Source organism: Peromyscus leucopus, chromosome 8b, assembly GCF_004664715.2.
Source record: "Peromyscus leucopus breed LL Stock chromosome 8b, UCI_PerLeu_2.1, whole genome shotgun sequence".
NCBI classification, from domain to species: domain Eukaryota; kingdom Metazoa; phylum Chordata; class Mammalia; order Rodentia; family Cricetidae; genus Peromyscus; species Peromyscus leucopus.
The window spans coordinates 94271266-94289239 of record NC_051086.1 but is presented as its reverse complement, the minus strand read 5'-3'; the positions used below and the strand labels follow the sequence as shown (position 1 = coordinate 94289239).

The following is a 17974-nucleotide window of genomic DNA, read 5'->3' as shown; positions in this document are numbered from 1 at the left end:
GCCTTGAATAAGCAGAGATCTGCCTGTCTCTGCCTCTTGAGTGCTGGGGTAAAGGTATGCAAACCACAGCCTGGCAATTTTGAGTGTATAAAAGTTCATGAAGCAGGGCATGGTGGCTCCTATCTGTGATCAAAGCACTTGGGAGGTGGAGGATCACCTCAAGGTCACGGACTACATGGGACCCTATTTCAAGAAAAACAAAACAAATATTTGAAAGTAAGAAACAGAATGTAGTTTTAAAGCACAAATGACAATAAGTCTTTCCCAATAAATAGTCCACAACCTAAAAGGGAACAGCAAATTGGTAAAGAACTCACTGCAATTCAAAAGGCCATACCTCACTCAGTCTTCAGCATTTTGGACTCTTCTGAGTACCCCTAAACTGCCAAATGTCTAGTTAGTAATTTCAATGGTTTTACAGTAGTACTGACTTTGAAACCACCATAAATTAACCTTACTGGACTCCCTACTTTAGAGCAATACAACGTCCTACATAGGTAATTTTTATTATGCTCCTCCACACACCCCATTCCTGTTGTTAAATTACACATAAAACTCTAATGTAACCAATGACTTTGATTTTCTCCACTCATCACTTCAACTTCATACTCTAACTCTTAGTTTAAATTTCCCTCACAGCTGCCCTACCTTAATCTTTAGTTGTAACTTCAAATATTTTTTTTCTCATGCTCTTAAAAATACAAAGACTAAACAGAGATAAGACTTTCACCCCAAGCCCATAAATTCCTGCCTCGTTTCCAACTTTCAAGAGAGCTAAAGTAAAACACTGAGTGTTAAAAACACAATGAGAGAGGGGAGAGAGCGAAACACAAGCGAGGTGTACACTAGCCTGGAGTGACCCCAGGTCAGCCTGAGTCTCTGCCAGCAAAGGCCAGGTAACGTTTACTCTTGTCTAACTTTCTTTGTCTCTCGGCCTACCAATGAATCCTCCTGCACATTATTATACTATTGTATTTCATCAGTAGTTACAATACTTCCCAAAGGAATCTCTTTCTCAGTCCGTGAATTCTCTTTAAAGAGCTTTCTGACCATCTACTGTTGAATTCCAAGACTACAAACCTCCCAATCCAGGGGACAAACGTAAGGCAAAAACAGAAATGAATTCTCCGAAGGCTCTCAGACCTTCCTCACATTCTCAGAACAGATATCTAAGTTACCAGTAACAATGACCCCAGAAGTACAGACTGAACGGGGAAGAGGAAGTGTTAGAACAATATCCAAACAGTACCCAAAACCCAACAGTCGCCTCTATCATCCTAGTTTACCACCCCCACTTCCTACTTGCAGCGAGGACTCATCGGATTCCCGCTCGGGAGGTGGCAAACGATCCACGAAGGAAGGCAGCAGGCGCTGGCCACTCGGGGACGGGTGTTTCACTGCGTGGTGGAAGGAGGCTAGCCAAGGGCTGGGCAAAGAATGGGAAGCTGGAGTGGTATGGGGGGAGGGGGGATTTAGGGCGCCAGGGCTAATCCGGCCCGGGGCCCGCGGCTGGAAGGGGCAGCAGGCGAGCCTCCAGGAAGGCAGGGCAAGCCGGTGCGCAGGGCTTTCGGGTCGCGGGCAGAGGAGGACGCTGGCTGCCCCGCCGGGGGCGGGTGGCGGGCCGCACAAGGGAGGCGGCTCCGGGAGGGCGACTGTTTGGGGTGTGAGAGCTGGCCTTCCTCGCCGCCCGTGACCCCTCCGAGCTCACACCTCAAACCTGCTCTTGGTCACTCCGTTCACGTCCCTCCTCATGGGGCCAGCGGGTGCGGCCCGGACAGGGCGCTGCGGCGTGCGGGGTGCAAAGACAGGGGCCAGGGCAGGCCCCGGGAGTTCCGGGAGCGGGAGGCGGAGACGGGAACGCGAGGCCCGCCCGGCCGACGCGGAGGACAGACCGCTCGAGTCCCGCGGGGCCTCCACCACCGCCCGCGGCGTCCGCGGCCGCGACGACTGCCAGTCGCTAGCTCGGTTCTCTCCAAAGCCTCAACTTCAACCCAAAACAAAAACACTCCCCACCTGCCAGCAACGCCGCTCCTCATTGGGCAGAGCCGCCCGGGCCTCGGAACGCCGGGGGAGGGGAGGAGCGCTCCGCGGCGGCGGCGGCGGCGGCGGCGGCGCGAGCCCACCCCTCCCCCACCGGGCGCAGCCCCGGACCGTGAGCCCGCGAGCAGCCGGAGCGTGGGGCGGCCGGGCGCCAGCCCACCGGGACAAGGAGAGGCAGGGAAGTGCCCGAGTGTGCGTGCGTGCGTGTGTGGAGGGGGGTGGCGGGGGGGGGGGGGCCGCGGGGCGGGGGCGAGTGCGCGCGTGCCCGCGGGCCGGCGAGGAGAGCCAAGCGGGGACGGCACATCGCACCGGAACCCTCCCCGCCGCTGCGAAGACTCACCAGCACGCACCGACCCACGCGGAACCTGAGCTTCCAGCTTAAGTGTCCCCAGCCCTGGTCTAGTCACTTCACCGGCGGCCTGAGCTGGCACCCACATCGTCCCGGCCACCCAACTCCCGTCCTCTTGTCACTCACTGTCGCCTTGAACCCAAAGTGCAGCAGGCGGTCCCTGCTCGGAGCCATTTTCCTCCTTTTTCTAGGCGTCTCTGGGCTGGGGCAGTGCTGCCGCCGCCGCCGGCGTGGGAGCTGCCGCCGCCGCCGCCTCCCCCGTCCCGGTGAATTGCATTACGGGGTGCTGCGGGGAGGCCTGGGGGGCCGCTGCGGGGCGGCTGCCTCTCTGGGCCGGGCTCCAGAAAGCAGGAGCTGGCGGCGCTAAGAGGCGGACCTAACGCTCGGCTCTGCACAGGGACTGGTAGTGAGGCTTCACCTCGGGGTCAGGGGGTGCGATGCCCCAGCCGGGCACCCATTCTTGGGCCGGGGGAGGGGCGCGCGTCGGTGGGGTGGGGGCTGGCAAGGCACAAGGGCCTTTGGCATCCCCGCCCCTCCGGCCGGTGGCGCCCAATGGGCTGTAGTGGCTGCCCACCCTCCAATCAGGGCGCCGGTTGGTGAGAGCCTGAACCTGACGCCATTTCGGCGGGAGAAACAAGCATGTAGGAGAGAGTAGGCGGGGGCGTTTGACCACAGAAAGCGATGACTTTCATTGGGCTAGGCTCCTAGTATGGAAGCTAGTCCGTGTCATCTTACTATTAATGTAAACTCCAGCCTTCAAGACTCCTAAATCTATGACCTATTGTCCATGAATTATGAAACCATCTAGAGTGAGTTGTCCCTTCAAAGAGAAACAAATTACACAATGTACCTATCTGAAATATTAAAAACTATCATAAATAGTGCCCGTGCTAGATGAGGCCCCAATGCTGCTTTTAATTGTATACTTAAAGCAGGTATGAGTTTGCCTCACACCCTTTTAGTTTTAATTAGAATCCGATCAAGATGGACATGTAAGAGCAACAAGTGTCGAGAACCTTTATAAAAAAACTTATTTTAGCTTACTTACTGACTTCAAGCACTTTACTAATAAACTTTTTTTTGAAACATAGTTTATATAGCACTGGCTGTCCTTGAACACTGGCTGTCCTCGAATTCGAGAGACCCACCTGCCTCTGACTCCCCAGTTATGGCATTAAACACGTCATGACCCCTGGCCAAACTTTCTTTTTCCCCATAAAGAGGCCTTCCTACACTCACTTCAAAAAAGTCAGTTCTTGACCACAAAAACCTGGGTTCATGTTACATTCTCTCTCAGTCCTACATGCTTTTAAGCATTTACTTTACTTCTGCCAGTGGAAAAACCAGCAACGTTTAGTAGCATCCCAGAAGTTACTGATGAATTTTATACCAACTACAAGTCAGGAAAGAAAACCTGGCACACAAAAACAAATCAGATATAAACAAAATCTGTCCCTTGAGTCAACCAACTATGCATTCCTGTGAGTCCATTTAGAAAACTCAGAGAAGCCATTGGTTTTTAACTAGTTTGGATTTTTCAGGTGCTTATCAAATGAAAATATTCAAAGGATAAGATTTTATGGTGTTGACTCATACCTGTAATCCCAATGTTCCAGAGGTCGAGACATAAGGACTGCTTGAGTTCTGAATCATAGTGTGCTACAAAGCAAGTTCTTGGACGACTGGGCTAGCTAGACAGTGTCTCAAAGAGACAAATCACAAAACAAACAAAGGCCCAGCCCCTCAACTCTTGGGAAGAGAAGGGCAAGAGGATAAAGTGTTCAAGGTCTGGCTGGGCTACATAAAACCCAGTCTCAAAAAACAAGAGGCCAGCCTGATCTACACAGTTCCAAACCAGCCAGGGCTGCCTAGTATCCCTTTTGAAAAAACAACAAAAACTTCAGAGGCTTATTACTTTTTATCAAAGAAATTTATTTGTATGTAAAGAAACAGTTTTTCTTTTCTTTTTATTTTTTTGTAATGTTTTAAAGGGGGAAAAAATCCCACAGATTTTTTCCAATTTCAAAAAATGAAAAAAAAAAAAACCCAAAATATTTACATAACAGCCATACACACAGAAAATCAAATGAGAAATACTTTAAGACCCTTCCCACTGCTCCTGATGTACATGTTTTAACTCAAAATGTAAAGCTCAGCTCTATCATTGAGCATGTTTCCCGACCTAGTCTCTAAGATAATACTTCCTGTCCCTCCAAAAGTTAATTCCAAGTCAAATAATTGGGGGGCAGGGCTAAAGATAAAAATAAAATAGAAAATGAGATTACCCAGGGATTTCGAATATTCTCTATACTGACATCTGCTGTGACTCAACTGTGGATACTATGGGACTCACTGGCTCTTCTGAAAATTCATGATATTGCTGTTCTAGATTCTCAGACCTTGGCCTGACAAAAATAAAATCCAATTCAAGAGTTATCAACCTCAAGCTGGCTTTGGCAATTATATCAGGTCCCCCTTGCTCACCATGGAAACACTTGTTTTAAGATACACTGAATTTGAATCTGAAATATTCGTGTACATCAGAGCAGATTTTGTCCAAAGGCCCTTAACATGAAGCCAAAAGACCAAAGAATCAGGTCAAACTGAAAATACAGAACGTCCAACAGCAGCCATCAGGTGGAAGTTGACTTCGTGTTCTTGCCGTCTTTTGAAACAGGAGAATGAGCACACCTGGATGGGAGGGAGGTGTTCCAGGCTTGGTTTACTCTGCTTCTTCTCCTCCACCCTGTGGAGAAATGCAGTGCTCCCTGGTTCCCAGGCAGGGTGAAGCAGTTTAGCCCCGGCTCCCTGTTAAGCAAGTTCAGATGCTGGGCCATTGTGTGGGGTGTGCCCATCGACAATTCAGGGGCTTATCCTTCATCCAGATCCTAACTCGGGATTCTTTGATCTGGGATGAAGACAGAAAGAGAGAAAAAGCTTCCCAGTTTACTCATTTTGGTATTTGCTGGCGCTGCTTGGGGGGACTGAGCCCCTTATACTATGCAGTACATTTCCCCATGAGATCATCCCCACCCAGAACAAACTGAAACACCATATAACTTTAACTTTCCTGCAGAAACTAAGAGGGTAAGATTCAGAACCAGGTGGCAAACTTCTGAGAAATCCAACCTGGTTGTATATCTGAGACACTGCCACTGCATCAGCACCACAAGATAAAGCACTCCGGCCGGTGTCACCTTGCCCATGTCCTCGTTCGTGTCACCCAAGACAGTGGACTCTGATAGGGTAACAGGGAACTTTTCTTGCTCCACTTTACAGTTTTGTTTCCTATTTATTGCCTTGGGACACAGAAACGGCGGAGTTGTTGAGAACTGATGACCAGCAAAGGGAGAACACCAAAGGAAATGAGAAACAGTCAGGAAAGAAAGCCACAGTAGATTTCCCAAGTCTATGCTAACTCCAACCTGCAGACAGTTGGATATAGAAATCGTCCGTATCTGATGAAGTCACTCCACTTGTAACATACACAGACATGAATCACCTGGCTCTTTTTTTTTTTTTTTTGTTTTGTTTTGTTTTGTTTTGTGATCCAGAAGAGTTGTGCTGGGGATTATGCCCCATCCCGCTGATCCAGATCCTGAACGGAACCATCAGGAACGGCACAGTGCAGGTGGCAAAATCAAAGTAAGGCCGCGGGTTTTTGTGAGGACCTCCAAATACTGAGAACTTCTGTTGCACTCAAAGTGGTCTCCTGGATTTCTCTATTTATGAGAAGGGCTTCATTTGATGTCCCTCAGAATCCAGACTCAGACCTGTTTCTCCAAAAAGGTCCAATTGTATGCTACACAGTAGCAAGGTTTATCTTCATGCTCACTTAGCATTCCAGGCCCCTGTTACTTCAAGTGAGCTTGAAATTGTTTTAAGTGAACTATGGCTGCATTTTTTAAAACTGTTTATCTCGGGGAGCACACAGTAGAGTGACTTAAGTCTGAACTCCTCCTCCTTGTGATGAAGAGAAACAAAGAGTCCAGCTCTTAGGAATGGCATCAGCTCTCCTGCAAACAAAATGCTGGGATGTAGACTTTTGGCACATTGTGGAACTAGGAGAACTACTAATTCTGAAATGGTTTTCATACCATAGGGTATAGAATCTGAAAACATATTCATACCCCCCCAAAACCACCCTTCCTTTTTAACGAAAAAAAGATAAATCTTTTAACTGCATAGGGAGGTAACTCCTATTATTCCTATGATGTCTGAACCCTGTGAAAAACCTCCAGAGATAATAGTTTTGGTTTTTCTATTTCACTTCAAAGACAGGCTCTGATTAACCTGTGCGGGCTTTGACGCTGCAGCATCAGCAAAAACTGCGAGCTCCCCACCACCGAACAAATTTCGCCCTTCCTGCCTATCATTGTGAACCATAACCTTCATAGATTTAAGAACAAACATTGCATAAAAACAAACATTAAGGATTAAAATATTACAAATAAATAGCTAAAATAATTTTCCCTCCCCCAGTCACTCCTAAGAAACAGACACCAAACATTGCTTGAAGTGTCCAAAACTGCCAGAGTCCTTCCCTTGCCCATGCTTCCAATGGACAACTACCAAAGGTGAACAACCTTCATGCAAACGCATCAAGGAATGTATTGCTTTTTTCATTTTCTGCCCAGCCCTTCAAATACATGCACTAAAATGAGTTTAACGCATGTCCTGAAAATGGAAAAAGGGAGAAAAATATATATGAATATTTCCCACAACAGTTTTCCCACCCTTCCCTCTCTATACCCTTTCCCACCCCCTCCCTTTCTTAAGCAAGTATTTTTTAGCATTTCTTTCTGGCAAAGAAATATGACTTGTTGAACAACCAACCCCATGGTCCCTTTAGTAGGGTTTAGATATACTTTTATAAATGTACCCAGCTTGGTGTAGAGGCCATGCCCGTTAGGAATCTTAAGCACAGATCAGGCCTGTCTGACTCACCCCTTGTGTTGGTTTACATGTAAATGTATCATTAGTTTCTTCTCTGGACATATGTTTAGAAAATAAGGTTCTTAATTAATTGCCAATCAGGGCCACATCCATAAGATCATCATCTTCCTCCCCAATCATAAAGTCAGGGCTAAGCCTTGAAGGCCGGTCTGCGGATAAGATTGGGTTATTTGTCATAGACAACGTCTGATCTGAAGAAATGGGAGATTTAGACCAATTCTCTGGCTTGATGTTGTGAGATTTTTTCTTGTCTCTGTCTTTGTCTCTGTCCCGGTCTCTGTCTTTGACTTTCTTCTTTTCCTTTTTGTGCTTCTTATGCTTCTCTGTGCTGTATTCTGGAAGTGGTCGGATACCATCATCTGAGCTGGGACTGTTCTGGTAAGATTTCTCTGCTATAGAGGAGCCTGACTCACTTTCACTGTCCACATTCTGGGGTGTATATGCTGGCGACTTACTATGGCTGGGAGAACCACGTTCATGCTTTGGAGTGGAACCACTGATCAATGGAGAACCATAGTTTTTTGAAGAGGCCATCTGTGGCCTGAGCCCTTCTCCACTGCTTTCTCCTGGTTTCTGTAGAGTCACTTTGGCTTTAATGCTAGGGGAGCCTCCATCATGTTTGCTGATAATAATTTTTGCCACACCCGTGCTCCCCACATTTTTTGACTCTGAGGTCTTCTTAGAAGAATCCACTGAGCCTCCAGAAGTAGAAACCTTTGATTTGTCTTTATCGCTTTTCTCACGCTTGCTCTGGAACTCCCCTCCTGACATGTTATGTTTGGAGGACATGGGATGGTTAGAAGAATTTGTGCTTACTCCCATCTGACTGTCCACTGGATCCTCACCCCCAGGCCCACTGGTAACAACCCCGTGCTTCAGTTTATCTATGACAGCTGTCAAGGAAGGCTTCTTATTCCTACTAGGAGATTTCCCTTTGGAACTTCCATGCTGATTCTGAGAGGATGACATGGAAGAACCACTTGAGGAAAATGAGGAGGAAGATGGTGTACAAGAATTAGATGCCGGGGGAGTTTTCTGAGACAATGAGCCTGAGGACCCTGACCCTGAAGATGACTTCATGCCAGAGCTTGAACTAGTTCCTGACATATGAGAGCCACCAGAACCTGAACTGATAGGGGACTTGGCTTTAGAGGATGGGGGGGTCCCAGGAACAGGCTTCATTGGAGAGGCAAGCTTCTCTGAGCCTCCAGGAGGCCTTGAATGAGAAGGGGATATGTTTGGTTTACTTATGGAAGGATTCATAAGTGAGGATGGCTTGCCTTGAGGTTTCACCTTAGTACTGCTAGATCCACTGCTCAGTCCATGTTTGGTAATGGGAGAGGAGCCTGGCTTTCCCCCCGTCTGAGAGGAATTTTTGGACTGGCTGGATCCAGAGGACCCTTGGTTAGAATACATACTGCCACTTAGCTTGGAACTTGACGAGCCTTCCGATTTACTGCTTTTCATCTTGCCTGAGGTGGAAGCAGAAGACGAGGAAGAGGAGGAAGAATGACTATGGTGGCTTTTGCTGCCAGAGGAAGACACAGAACCACTGCTGGTGTACTGACTGTGAGAGGAAGGCTTACCCACCATCACTGTGCCCTTGGGAATCTGAATAGTGATTTTGGGAATGGGCGGGGTAGCAACACCTGGGGGAGTCTGAGACCTTCCTGAACTGCCTGGAGATTTGGACCCGCCTGTGCTGGTGGGTGGGGTGAAAGGTCTATTAGAAGAACTGTGAGATGGAGACTTCCCCTCAGTGTCTGCCTTCTTCCGCTTCGGAGGCTTATCTTTGCTCTTCCCATCATTGGAAGGAGTTCGGCTGCGCTTGCCTGGTTTGCTATCTAACCCAGGGCCTGGCACACTGCTAGCACCAGTGCCGTTACCTTCCTTTACCCTCTTCTGAGTTTTGTCTTTCCCCAATTCTCCAGTGGTCATTAAAGGACTCTGACTACCACTGTGGTGCTCCATAAGATCTGCAGGACCCAAAGCCTTACCAGCTACTGATATAATACTGAAGTCAACTGTGTCAGCTTGGCTACTGCTCTTAAATTTTGTCTCCCCGTTATCACCTCCAAGTATTGGCATCCCCAAAGTATTTAAAGCCTGAGATGCAAATCCTTTGAAATCATCATTATCCCCACTTTGACTACTTTCATCAAAATATTCTTCTCCAAAACCACTTTGGCTTTGGCTGTTCAACAAATCAGGATTAAAATCTACTCCATCAGGGAAAAAATGATTGGTAGGAGAATCACTACTGGGGCTTCCAGCAGCATCAGCAATAAGGTCAGCTGGATCAGTGTAAGGATTTTCATTATTATTAGTTTGAAAGACATCAGAGTCAAAGAGGGCACTCTGAGAGTGCCCAGAACTTGAAGGATCTCGAACAGGGGTGCCAATGGGTGGGCAATCATCACTAGTGCTGGGAAGCTTTGAGGCTTCTTCTGCAATGTCTGAAAGGATATCAGTTACATCTGGGCCAATGCTGTCTGAACTGGATAGTCGAACCATCCTTTGAATACTAGGTTGGGGGTGAGGTACTGGTTGTGGGTAAGTTGTTGGGGGAGTACTACACTGGCTTGGAGCTGGAGTGATATGAGGTGTATCCAGCGCGTCAGCTGTCATGCTGACATCAAACATAGGGTTCTGTGAGTCGACATCCATTGAAAAGAGCTCTCTCTGAAAATCGTCTTCAGTCTGGTGCTTGGATTTGTCAGGTGGTACTCTTGATGACTTCTTCTTCTTGGTCTTGTTGCTCCCCGAGCATATTTCCATCCGGGGTGATCCGGAAGAGGAGTTCTGCCTTTCTAAAGGGCTGCTTCCATAAAGGGTTGAGAAATCCTGGGCAGGGTTATCTTTAAGAAGGTTCATGAGCATCGGGTGGTTCTTGGTGTTGCCGGCCATCGAAGAGACAGGTGGCGGCGTGTGATGAGGAGGGGTCGGACTCGAGCCAATGGTAGACCCCCCGTTCCCTGTGATTTGCAACAAACTGGTAAGAATTGGGTTCTGAGAAACCTTGCTGAAGTCCTCCCCATGGCCCACCGACTCATGCCGATCTCTGATGCTCATGCTCATGTTAAACAAGGTGGTAATGGGACCCCCCGGAAAGGTGTTGGTTGGTGTGGTGGTACCACTCATTGGGTTGTTGCCTGTGGCCATGCCATACCCTGGGCTGCTAGCCGGGGGCAGGTTCTTTTTCACCATGTCTTCAACTGTCTCTGCAATGAGGGACAGTGCTGGGGTGTCAGCCTGTATGGTTTCAGCCTTCCTCCGAATAGCTCTCATCGTCACAGGGATGGACATACATCTGTAAGATAGGAGGGGGAAAGTTAGCACTCTATTCATTAGCTGATGAATAAAACCTAACATTTATTTGGAACAAAGGGCTCTACTTTTGCCTGAGATTTAGATAAGCCTCACAAGTTTGTAGTTAGCAATTTTCAGATAAAGTAATCTATAAGACAAGAGTAATTTTATCAAATTACAAAGTTTTGGGTATACTGATTCTAAAAAGAATTGTAATCCAACACTTATGGAACACACACTAAAACCAAACCAGAGTCCAAAACCAGTTTACACTGAAATAAAAGGCAGCTAGTCCTCAGGCATGGGTGGGACAAGAATTGTGACTTCAAAGTCCGTTTGAACTACAACAGCCAGACCCTGTCTCAAAAATGAAAAATAGGAGAAATAAGGGAAGGGATTATAATGATAATGGAATCCAGTAATAAAATACCTTTTGGGGGTACAGGTGATACATATGAAACCACTAAAGAGGCCATTGACAATACCAAAAATACTTGTTGAAAGTACTAATGCTAGTGATGCAGTACTGCTTAGCTTAACAAAACACTTCTAACTTCCAGGTAAATTTAGACTATAAACATACTTTGGAAAACATTTTGCTTTAGTATGTGTATTAGCAAATTTTGTCCTATGCTAAACAATCATATTTTGGGCATTGTAAACTGTAAGTGTTCTGTCTTAAAGACTCTGATATTTTTGCTTGAAAGAAAAAATTTAATGGGAATCTATTAAAATGTACTTTTGAGGCTTGGGGGTGTGGCTCAATTGCTACAGTGCTTGCCTTCCATGAACTCAACCCTGGGCTTTCTGCCCGGCACCAAATAAAGCAGGTAGGGTGGCAAAAAACTCAATGAAAGCACCCAGGAAGTGGAGGCAGAATGACAGGGAGTTCAAGGTCATCCTGTTACATTATCAAGGCCAGCTTGGAAGACTGAGGCCCTGTCTCAAAACTTAAATGAACAACATCTATTTTTAAATAGACTGTCAGCCCACGACTTTAGAAAGAAATACTTCAAAATTACATATTAATGTTTCCAGGAAGCTGACTGGTTTAAATATTAACTTCCCACACATTGCCATTTAACATGGTCTATCCCTTAAAATATGAAAAAAGGTAAGTTCAAGGCTGGGATGGTGTTGCCTGCCCTTTCATCTCAAAACTCACAAGGCAAACAAAGGGAGGCCATTTTCTGAACTCAAGGACCACCTGTCCTAAATAGCAAGTTCTATGTCAGCAATAATGAGAACCTGTCTTTTAAAAAAAAAAAAAAGAAAAGAAAAGAAAAGAAAAAAAGAGCTGGGTGGGGGCGGCACATGCCTTTAATCCCAGCAGAGCCAGTGGCCAGCCTGGTTTACAGAGTGAGATCCAGGACAGGCACCAAAACTACACAGAGAAACCCTGTCTCAAAAAACAAAAACAAAGGAAGGAAGGAAGGAAGAAGGAAGGAAAGAAGGAAGAAAAAGTGCATCTTTTTCCAGCTCTCTCTCACCTTAAAAGTATCTTAATAACAAGGCTTGAAAATTACCAGCCTTACCCCTATTGTTTTCATAGTGATATTTAAGTAACAAACAAAATTCATATTTTTTTAACCCAAAGCATAGTGAATTCAAATAAATGGCAATGACTCTCTTTTAATTCAGGTAAAAATAAAAGCATGCAGCATGGTGATGCACATCTTTAATCCCAGCACTCTGGAGGCAGAGGCAGGAGGATCTCTGAGTTCCAGGCCAGCCTGGTCTACAGAGTGAGTTCCAGGACAGTCAGGACTACACAGGGAAAGCCAAACCCTGTCTTGAAAAACAACATAAATAAATAAGAGCAAACACACTTTGTACAAATCTCAGTGGAATTCTTATGGAAAAAGGGCCACCACTACCTTTGAACAACTTTGGCAATGAAGTCATCTGTACAGATGAGTGCATCTGACAGCCCCTTGTAGAGTTTACAGCTCACATGTGTTGAGTCCTGCACATCCATTACCACTGAAAGACAAAATGTACAGATACTTGTGATACATCCAGCTACTCACCTTGTAAGAAAAGATACTTTAATCCCAGCACTATGGAGGCAGAGCCAGGTGGATGGATCTCTGTGAGTTTGAGGCTGACACAGAGAAACCCTGTCTCAGAAAAAAACACAAAGATACATCCCAAGAAAGATGTTTCCACCCAAACAACTTACCACACACAAGGGAGTCATTTACAGGGTGCTGAAAAGATACACTGAAGCCAGACTCTGAGAGTGGACACACTTCAAACTGGAGGAGCCCAGGAGAGTCTAAAAAAAACAAGGAAAAAGAGCATAACCATACTTAAGACATGAGACAAATAATTGTCTTTTATATAGACAGTGAAATAGCCAGTTGACCATCAGACTCACATGGTACACATACATACAAGACAAGCAAAACATTCATGCATATAAAATAAAATATAAAAAATTTTTTAAACAAAAATATTTTAGTAAACATACTATCTTGTTTCATTTTATAATGTATGACATGGTCTTGTGTAGCCCAGGCTACTCTTGAATCCATATTCCTCCTGTCCTTGCCGCTCTTTAAAGGTATTCGCCGTCATGCCCAGCTCTCAGTGTTTCACTCTATTTGACTAGCCACCTAGTCCTATTACCATAAAACCCACTGGTTTTGGTTGGTTGTTCTTTTGCTTTTCAGACAGGATTTCACCATGCAGCCCAAGAACTCTATGTACAGATCCACCTGCCTTTGCCTGCCAGTGTTGAGATCACAATCTGCACCACCATAGCCAGAATAAAACCTACTTTCTATCAAGGTAATTATCTGTCAACTATGCAGCATATAATCTGGTAAACAGAGAGGTAAGGGTCGTAATCTAAAATGATGTATTTAGTTGGGCATGGTGGCACACAGCTTTAATTTCAGCACTTGGAGGCAGAGTAGGTAGAGATCTCTGTGAGGGTGATTGAGACCCGTCTAGTCTACATACCAAGTTCCAGTCCAGCCAGGAAAACAGTGATACCCTGTGTCAAACTAAAGACACACATACACACACTTACACCAGATACATATGTAAGCCTTCATTATAGGTTTGTTTGGTTATTGTTTTTAGACTTTTTTTTGGGGGGGGGGTGTAGGGCTAACAAATTGAACCCATGGCCTCACCAGTGGTAGACAACAACTGTACCTAAAGCCACAACTTACTTTAGCCTGGTTCTTTTTTTTTTTTTTTTTTTTTTTTTTAAAAAACAGGGTTTCTTAGTGTAGCTCAGAGATTCACTTGTGTCTGCCTCTCAAAGGCTGGAATTAAAGGAATGGACCACTATGCCAGGCAATCTGGTTCTTCAGCCAAACACTAGTGGCCTAGGCCCAAATACTCATACATACACATACTTTTCCCCCTAATTCTCATTTTTACATGGGAATGGTAGTACATACCCATAATCCCAGCACTTGAGACTTGGAGGTAGAAGAATCAGAAATTTAAGAGTAGCTTCCACTGCATACTTAGTTCAAGCTTATCTGGGGAACCTGAGACCCTATCTCAAAACAAAATTTCTGAAGTAGTTCTCTAGATTTACAGTCCTTGGTTCTTGTTGCCTACGACTTCCATAGATACATATCTAACACTAGGTAACTATCATTAGAATGATATTTGACCAAGGTAAAAATTAACTGATTAACTAGAGTAGCCAAAATTTGCATCAAAGCTTCAAGTAGTCAACTGTGTTTAAAAAAAAAAAAAAAAAAAAAAAAAAAAAAAGCCTTTTAGAATCCAGAAAGAAAAAGGACAGGTCATAGATCTGTCATATAGCTAGACACTCCAAAGAACAGGGTAGGGTGATATTTTAAGGACTAGATTTAGCACTCAGAACAACATAACCTTTAGTACTGAGAAACCATTTAACAAAGTGCAGCAAGACAGCCAAGTAAAGACACAAGGCCTAGCTATGCTACCATTTAGAAAAAGGGGACAGGAAGAATGGTACAGACCTTAATCTTAACATAGGAGGCTGAAGCAGAAGGATCACTTCAATTTCAAGGCTATCCTGGGGGAAGATAGTAAGTTCAAGGCCAGCCTGGACTACAAAATGAGCCCATCTCAAAAATAAAGCAAAAGAAAACAGAAAATGTTAAGTCTCTCTCTCTCTCTCTCTCTCTCTCTCTCTCTCTCTCTCTCTCTCTCTCTCTCTCTCTCTGGCTCCTCCTGCAAGATGTGTTCTCTCTCTCTCTCTCTCTCTCTCACACACACACACACACACACACACACCTTTTATTACACACACACACACCTTTTATTATAAATGCCAAGAATAACAAATTAGTCCCATCAAAATAATTTGTGGTGATTAAATTCCTAATTGTTTATATTGACATTCACTTTTTGGGGGGTGTGGAGGGGAGATGAGGCAGGGCTTCTCTGCGTAGCCCTGGCTGTCCTGGAACTCACTCTGTAGACCAGGCAGTTCTCAAACTCAGAGATCTGCCTGCCTCTGCCTCCCGAGTGCTGGGATTAAAGTCATGCACCACCACACCAGCCACACTGACATTCTACTTCTGTTGATCGGGGTGAGGAAATCAAACATCTGTAGTCTTTAAAGCTCTATGGATATTTGAATGAGCTACCAAATTCAAGCGCCATTGGAGAAGTCAGCACCACTCTCCCTAAGTATATCAAAAGGAAGGAGAGTACCTTCTTGTAAAACAGTTCTTTTGACACAGCTTCCAATTAGGGTGTTATAAGCCACTTGGTGTCTGATCATATTCAAGATAAGAGGAACTCGGCCAGGATGCTGAAAGGTGATTTTGCTAACCAGTGTTCCCTGCAGGCTTTGGCCATCTGGAAGAGGAGCATCCTTATTGAGAAAATAGCAGTGCTGCTGACCTGGAAGAGCCTAGGCAAAAAGAAGATGGTAAATCAATGACATTTACTTCCTTACTGTACCTAATCACAAGCTATCCTGGACCGGGCAGGAGGAATACAAAGGGGAGCAGGGAAAGGGCACACCAAAAGCATGGGAAGTAATACACTTCACATCTACACACAGATCTCTTTCAATAACTGATATTATGAATGGTAACTAGTTTTCTGTTTAGCTAAAAGATATCTGTCTATTAATGTACTATTAAATAATGAGGACGATTGGTAACATAAAAATCACCTTAGAATTTGCATTAGCAATTCCTAAAGAATTACAAAACTCACCAGGCAGTGGCGGCGCACGCCTTTAATCCCAGCACCCGGGAGGCAGAGGCAGGAGGATCTCTGTGAGTTCAAGGCCAACCTGGTCAAAAGTCAGAGATCCAGGACAGGCACCTAAACTACACAGAGAAACCCTGTCTCAAAAAACCAAGAAAGAATTACAAAACTGTATTGTAAATAAAACAACCTATATAATTATAATGTAGCTAGAATTGGGGAGCTTCTATGTTATATAAATTAAACTCTAAACATTCCTACGAATTCAAACCCAGATGAGGTTTTGGGGCCTTTCATAATTTATACATGTCAGCATCTTGTTCTCCATTCACACTTAAAGATCTTTCTTATTCTAAATCCACAGCACTTAAATGGGTTGGGCTGAAGAGACGGCTCAGCAGTGAACAGCACTTGCTGCTCTTTCAGAGAACTGGGATTTGGGTTCAGTTCCCAGCAACCATCCACATGGTAGCTCACAACAGTCCAACTCCAATTGCAGGGGAATCTGACACCCTCTTCTGGCCTTTGTGGGTGCACAAATGTAGCATACTTATATAAATGCAGGCAAAACAGTCACAGACATAAAATAAAAATAGTAAATTAAGAGGAAAAATTTTTTTCCTTTTTGAGATAAGATCTCACTGTCTCACACTTGGTCCAAGAAATTAATTCTTTTGTTTCTTTTTTTGAGACATGGTTTCTCTTTGTGGCCCTGGCTGTCCTGGAACTAACTAGGCTGACCTGAAACTCACAGAGATCTGCCTGCCTCTGCCTTCCAAATGCTGTGATTAAAGGTGTGTGCCACTATGCTCTCAAGAAACAACTCTTAACATCTTTAACCTTCTAAAAGGTCAAGATAGCATTGTAAGATTTTCAATTCTGATAAAAAATTTTTTTGAGAAATTTTGAGAAAAGGTCTTGCTACATAACTCAAGTACTCCTCTGAGTCAAGGCAATCCTTAAGCCTCTGCCTCCCAAATGCCCTGGCTTTCCTTGTAGATAGTTCTCAGTGTGCCTTTAGTCACAGCAGTCTAGAGGATTGGCTTAAGATCATCCTCTGCTAAGTTCAACGCCAGCCTGGATTACGTGAGACCCTATTTAGAAAAAAAAAAGGGGGACAGCAAAGAATGCTCCTCGGGTAATAGCCACTGGCTGCTCTTCCAGAGGACCCAGGTTTGGTTCACAGCACCTACATGGCAGCTCTCATTGCCTGTAACTTCAGTTCAGGCCCCAGGCACACATGTGGTGCATGTACATACATGAAGGCAAAACGCCAACACACATAAATAAATAAATTAAATAAATAAATATATATAATATATATTCACAGAGAGAGACAAAGAGAAACATGGTTGTTTCTTTAACTCAAAAGTTCATTCCCTTTTGCTTTAGTATGTTTTAGATGACTTTTTTTGCCCCTATCAGACAGTATCAGACCTCACTAATACTACAAAGAACCAACAATGTTCCAAATCCACGGGGCCTACTTACAGCATAAAACCGCATGTTGTGATTCAAGGGCAGGGGATCTGGATCCTTTGACAGCTCAAATTGAGTGATGAGCTCATAGAGTGGCATGTAAGTTGGCGGAGTCTCAAACAATGGGATTCCTGGAAATACAAGGACTGATTATAAAGATCACATTAAGATCAAATTATTGACAGCTCCATTTTCCTTTTATGATTTTCCTATTTATCCACCTATATATTCCAAAAGTACTTACAAAGCATTTACTAGTTTGAAACACCTAACATCTGTACTCATCAGTACTTCTTTGAGGCCTAGAGGACTGCAAGTTGTTTAATCTCAAGTTCCCCATTCACATTCATGAAAAGTAGGTTTTATCTTAATAAGTAGCTACCTTTATTACAGTTTGGAAAACATTAAAAAAAAAAAAAAAAAAAAAAAGAACATACCTGTGCAGTTCTGCAGTTTCTGAACAAACGCTTTAGATACTGGGATTGGCTGAGGAAATTTCAAGAAGAAACAGGCAGGAAGATCAACACTGTTGGCACTAGTGACTGAGGAGAAAGAAGGGGTCCTTCAAAAAAGAAGAGGGGGAAATTTCCGTTTTGAAAAATCTGAACACTTTTTCTTAGACGTGTATATATTACACAGACCCATAACATCTATCAAAAGCTC

The 17974-nt window shown here is 44.6% G+C and overlaps 2 protein-coding genes across 7 annotated transcripts in view; both read right to left on the bottom strand.

Moving 5' to 3' along the window:
* Fbxl20 (F-box and leucine rich repeat protein 20) overlaps positions 1–2673 on the bottom strand; it is a 65108-nt gene extending 62435 nt beyond the window's left edge. Inside the window, exon 1 of one of the 3 annotated variants that reach the window (XM_028889511.2) lies at positions 2516–2673. In XM_028889511.2, coding sequence (XP_028745344.1) covers positions 2516–2563 — 48 coding nt within the window. In that variant the 5' untranslated portion in view covers positions 2564–2673. The other 2 variants (XM_028889513.2, XM_028889512.2) reach the window with 2 other exon arrangements.
* Positions 2674–4303: 1630 nt separating this feature from the next.
* Med1 (mediator complex subunit 1) overlaps positions 4304–17974 on the bottom strand; it is a 36903-nt gene continuing 23232 nt past the window's right edge. For 2 of the 4 annotated variants that reach the window (XM_028889507.2, XM_037200748.1), the window contains 6 exons: positions 17749–17873; positions 17324–17442; positions 15326–15527; positions 12837–12932; positions 12532–12637; positions 5899–10655 (listed from right to left, as the gene is read on the bottom strand). In XM_028889507.2, coding sequence (XP_028745340.1) covers positions 7412–10655; positions 12532–12637; positions 12837–12932; positions 15326–15527; positions 17324–17442; positions 17749–17873 — 3892 coding nt within the window. In that variant the 3' untranslated portion in view covers positions 5899–7411. Of the gene's footprint in view, positions 5298–5898; positions 10656–12531; positions 12638–12836; positions 12933–15325; positions 15528–17323; positions 17443–17748; positions 17874–17974 lie in introns of those variants that run through there. The other 2 variants (XM_028889510.2, XM_028889508.2) reach the window with 2 other exon arrangements.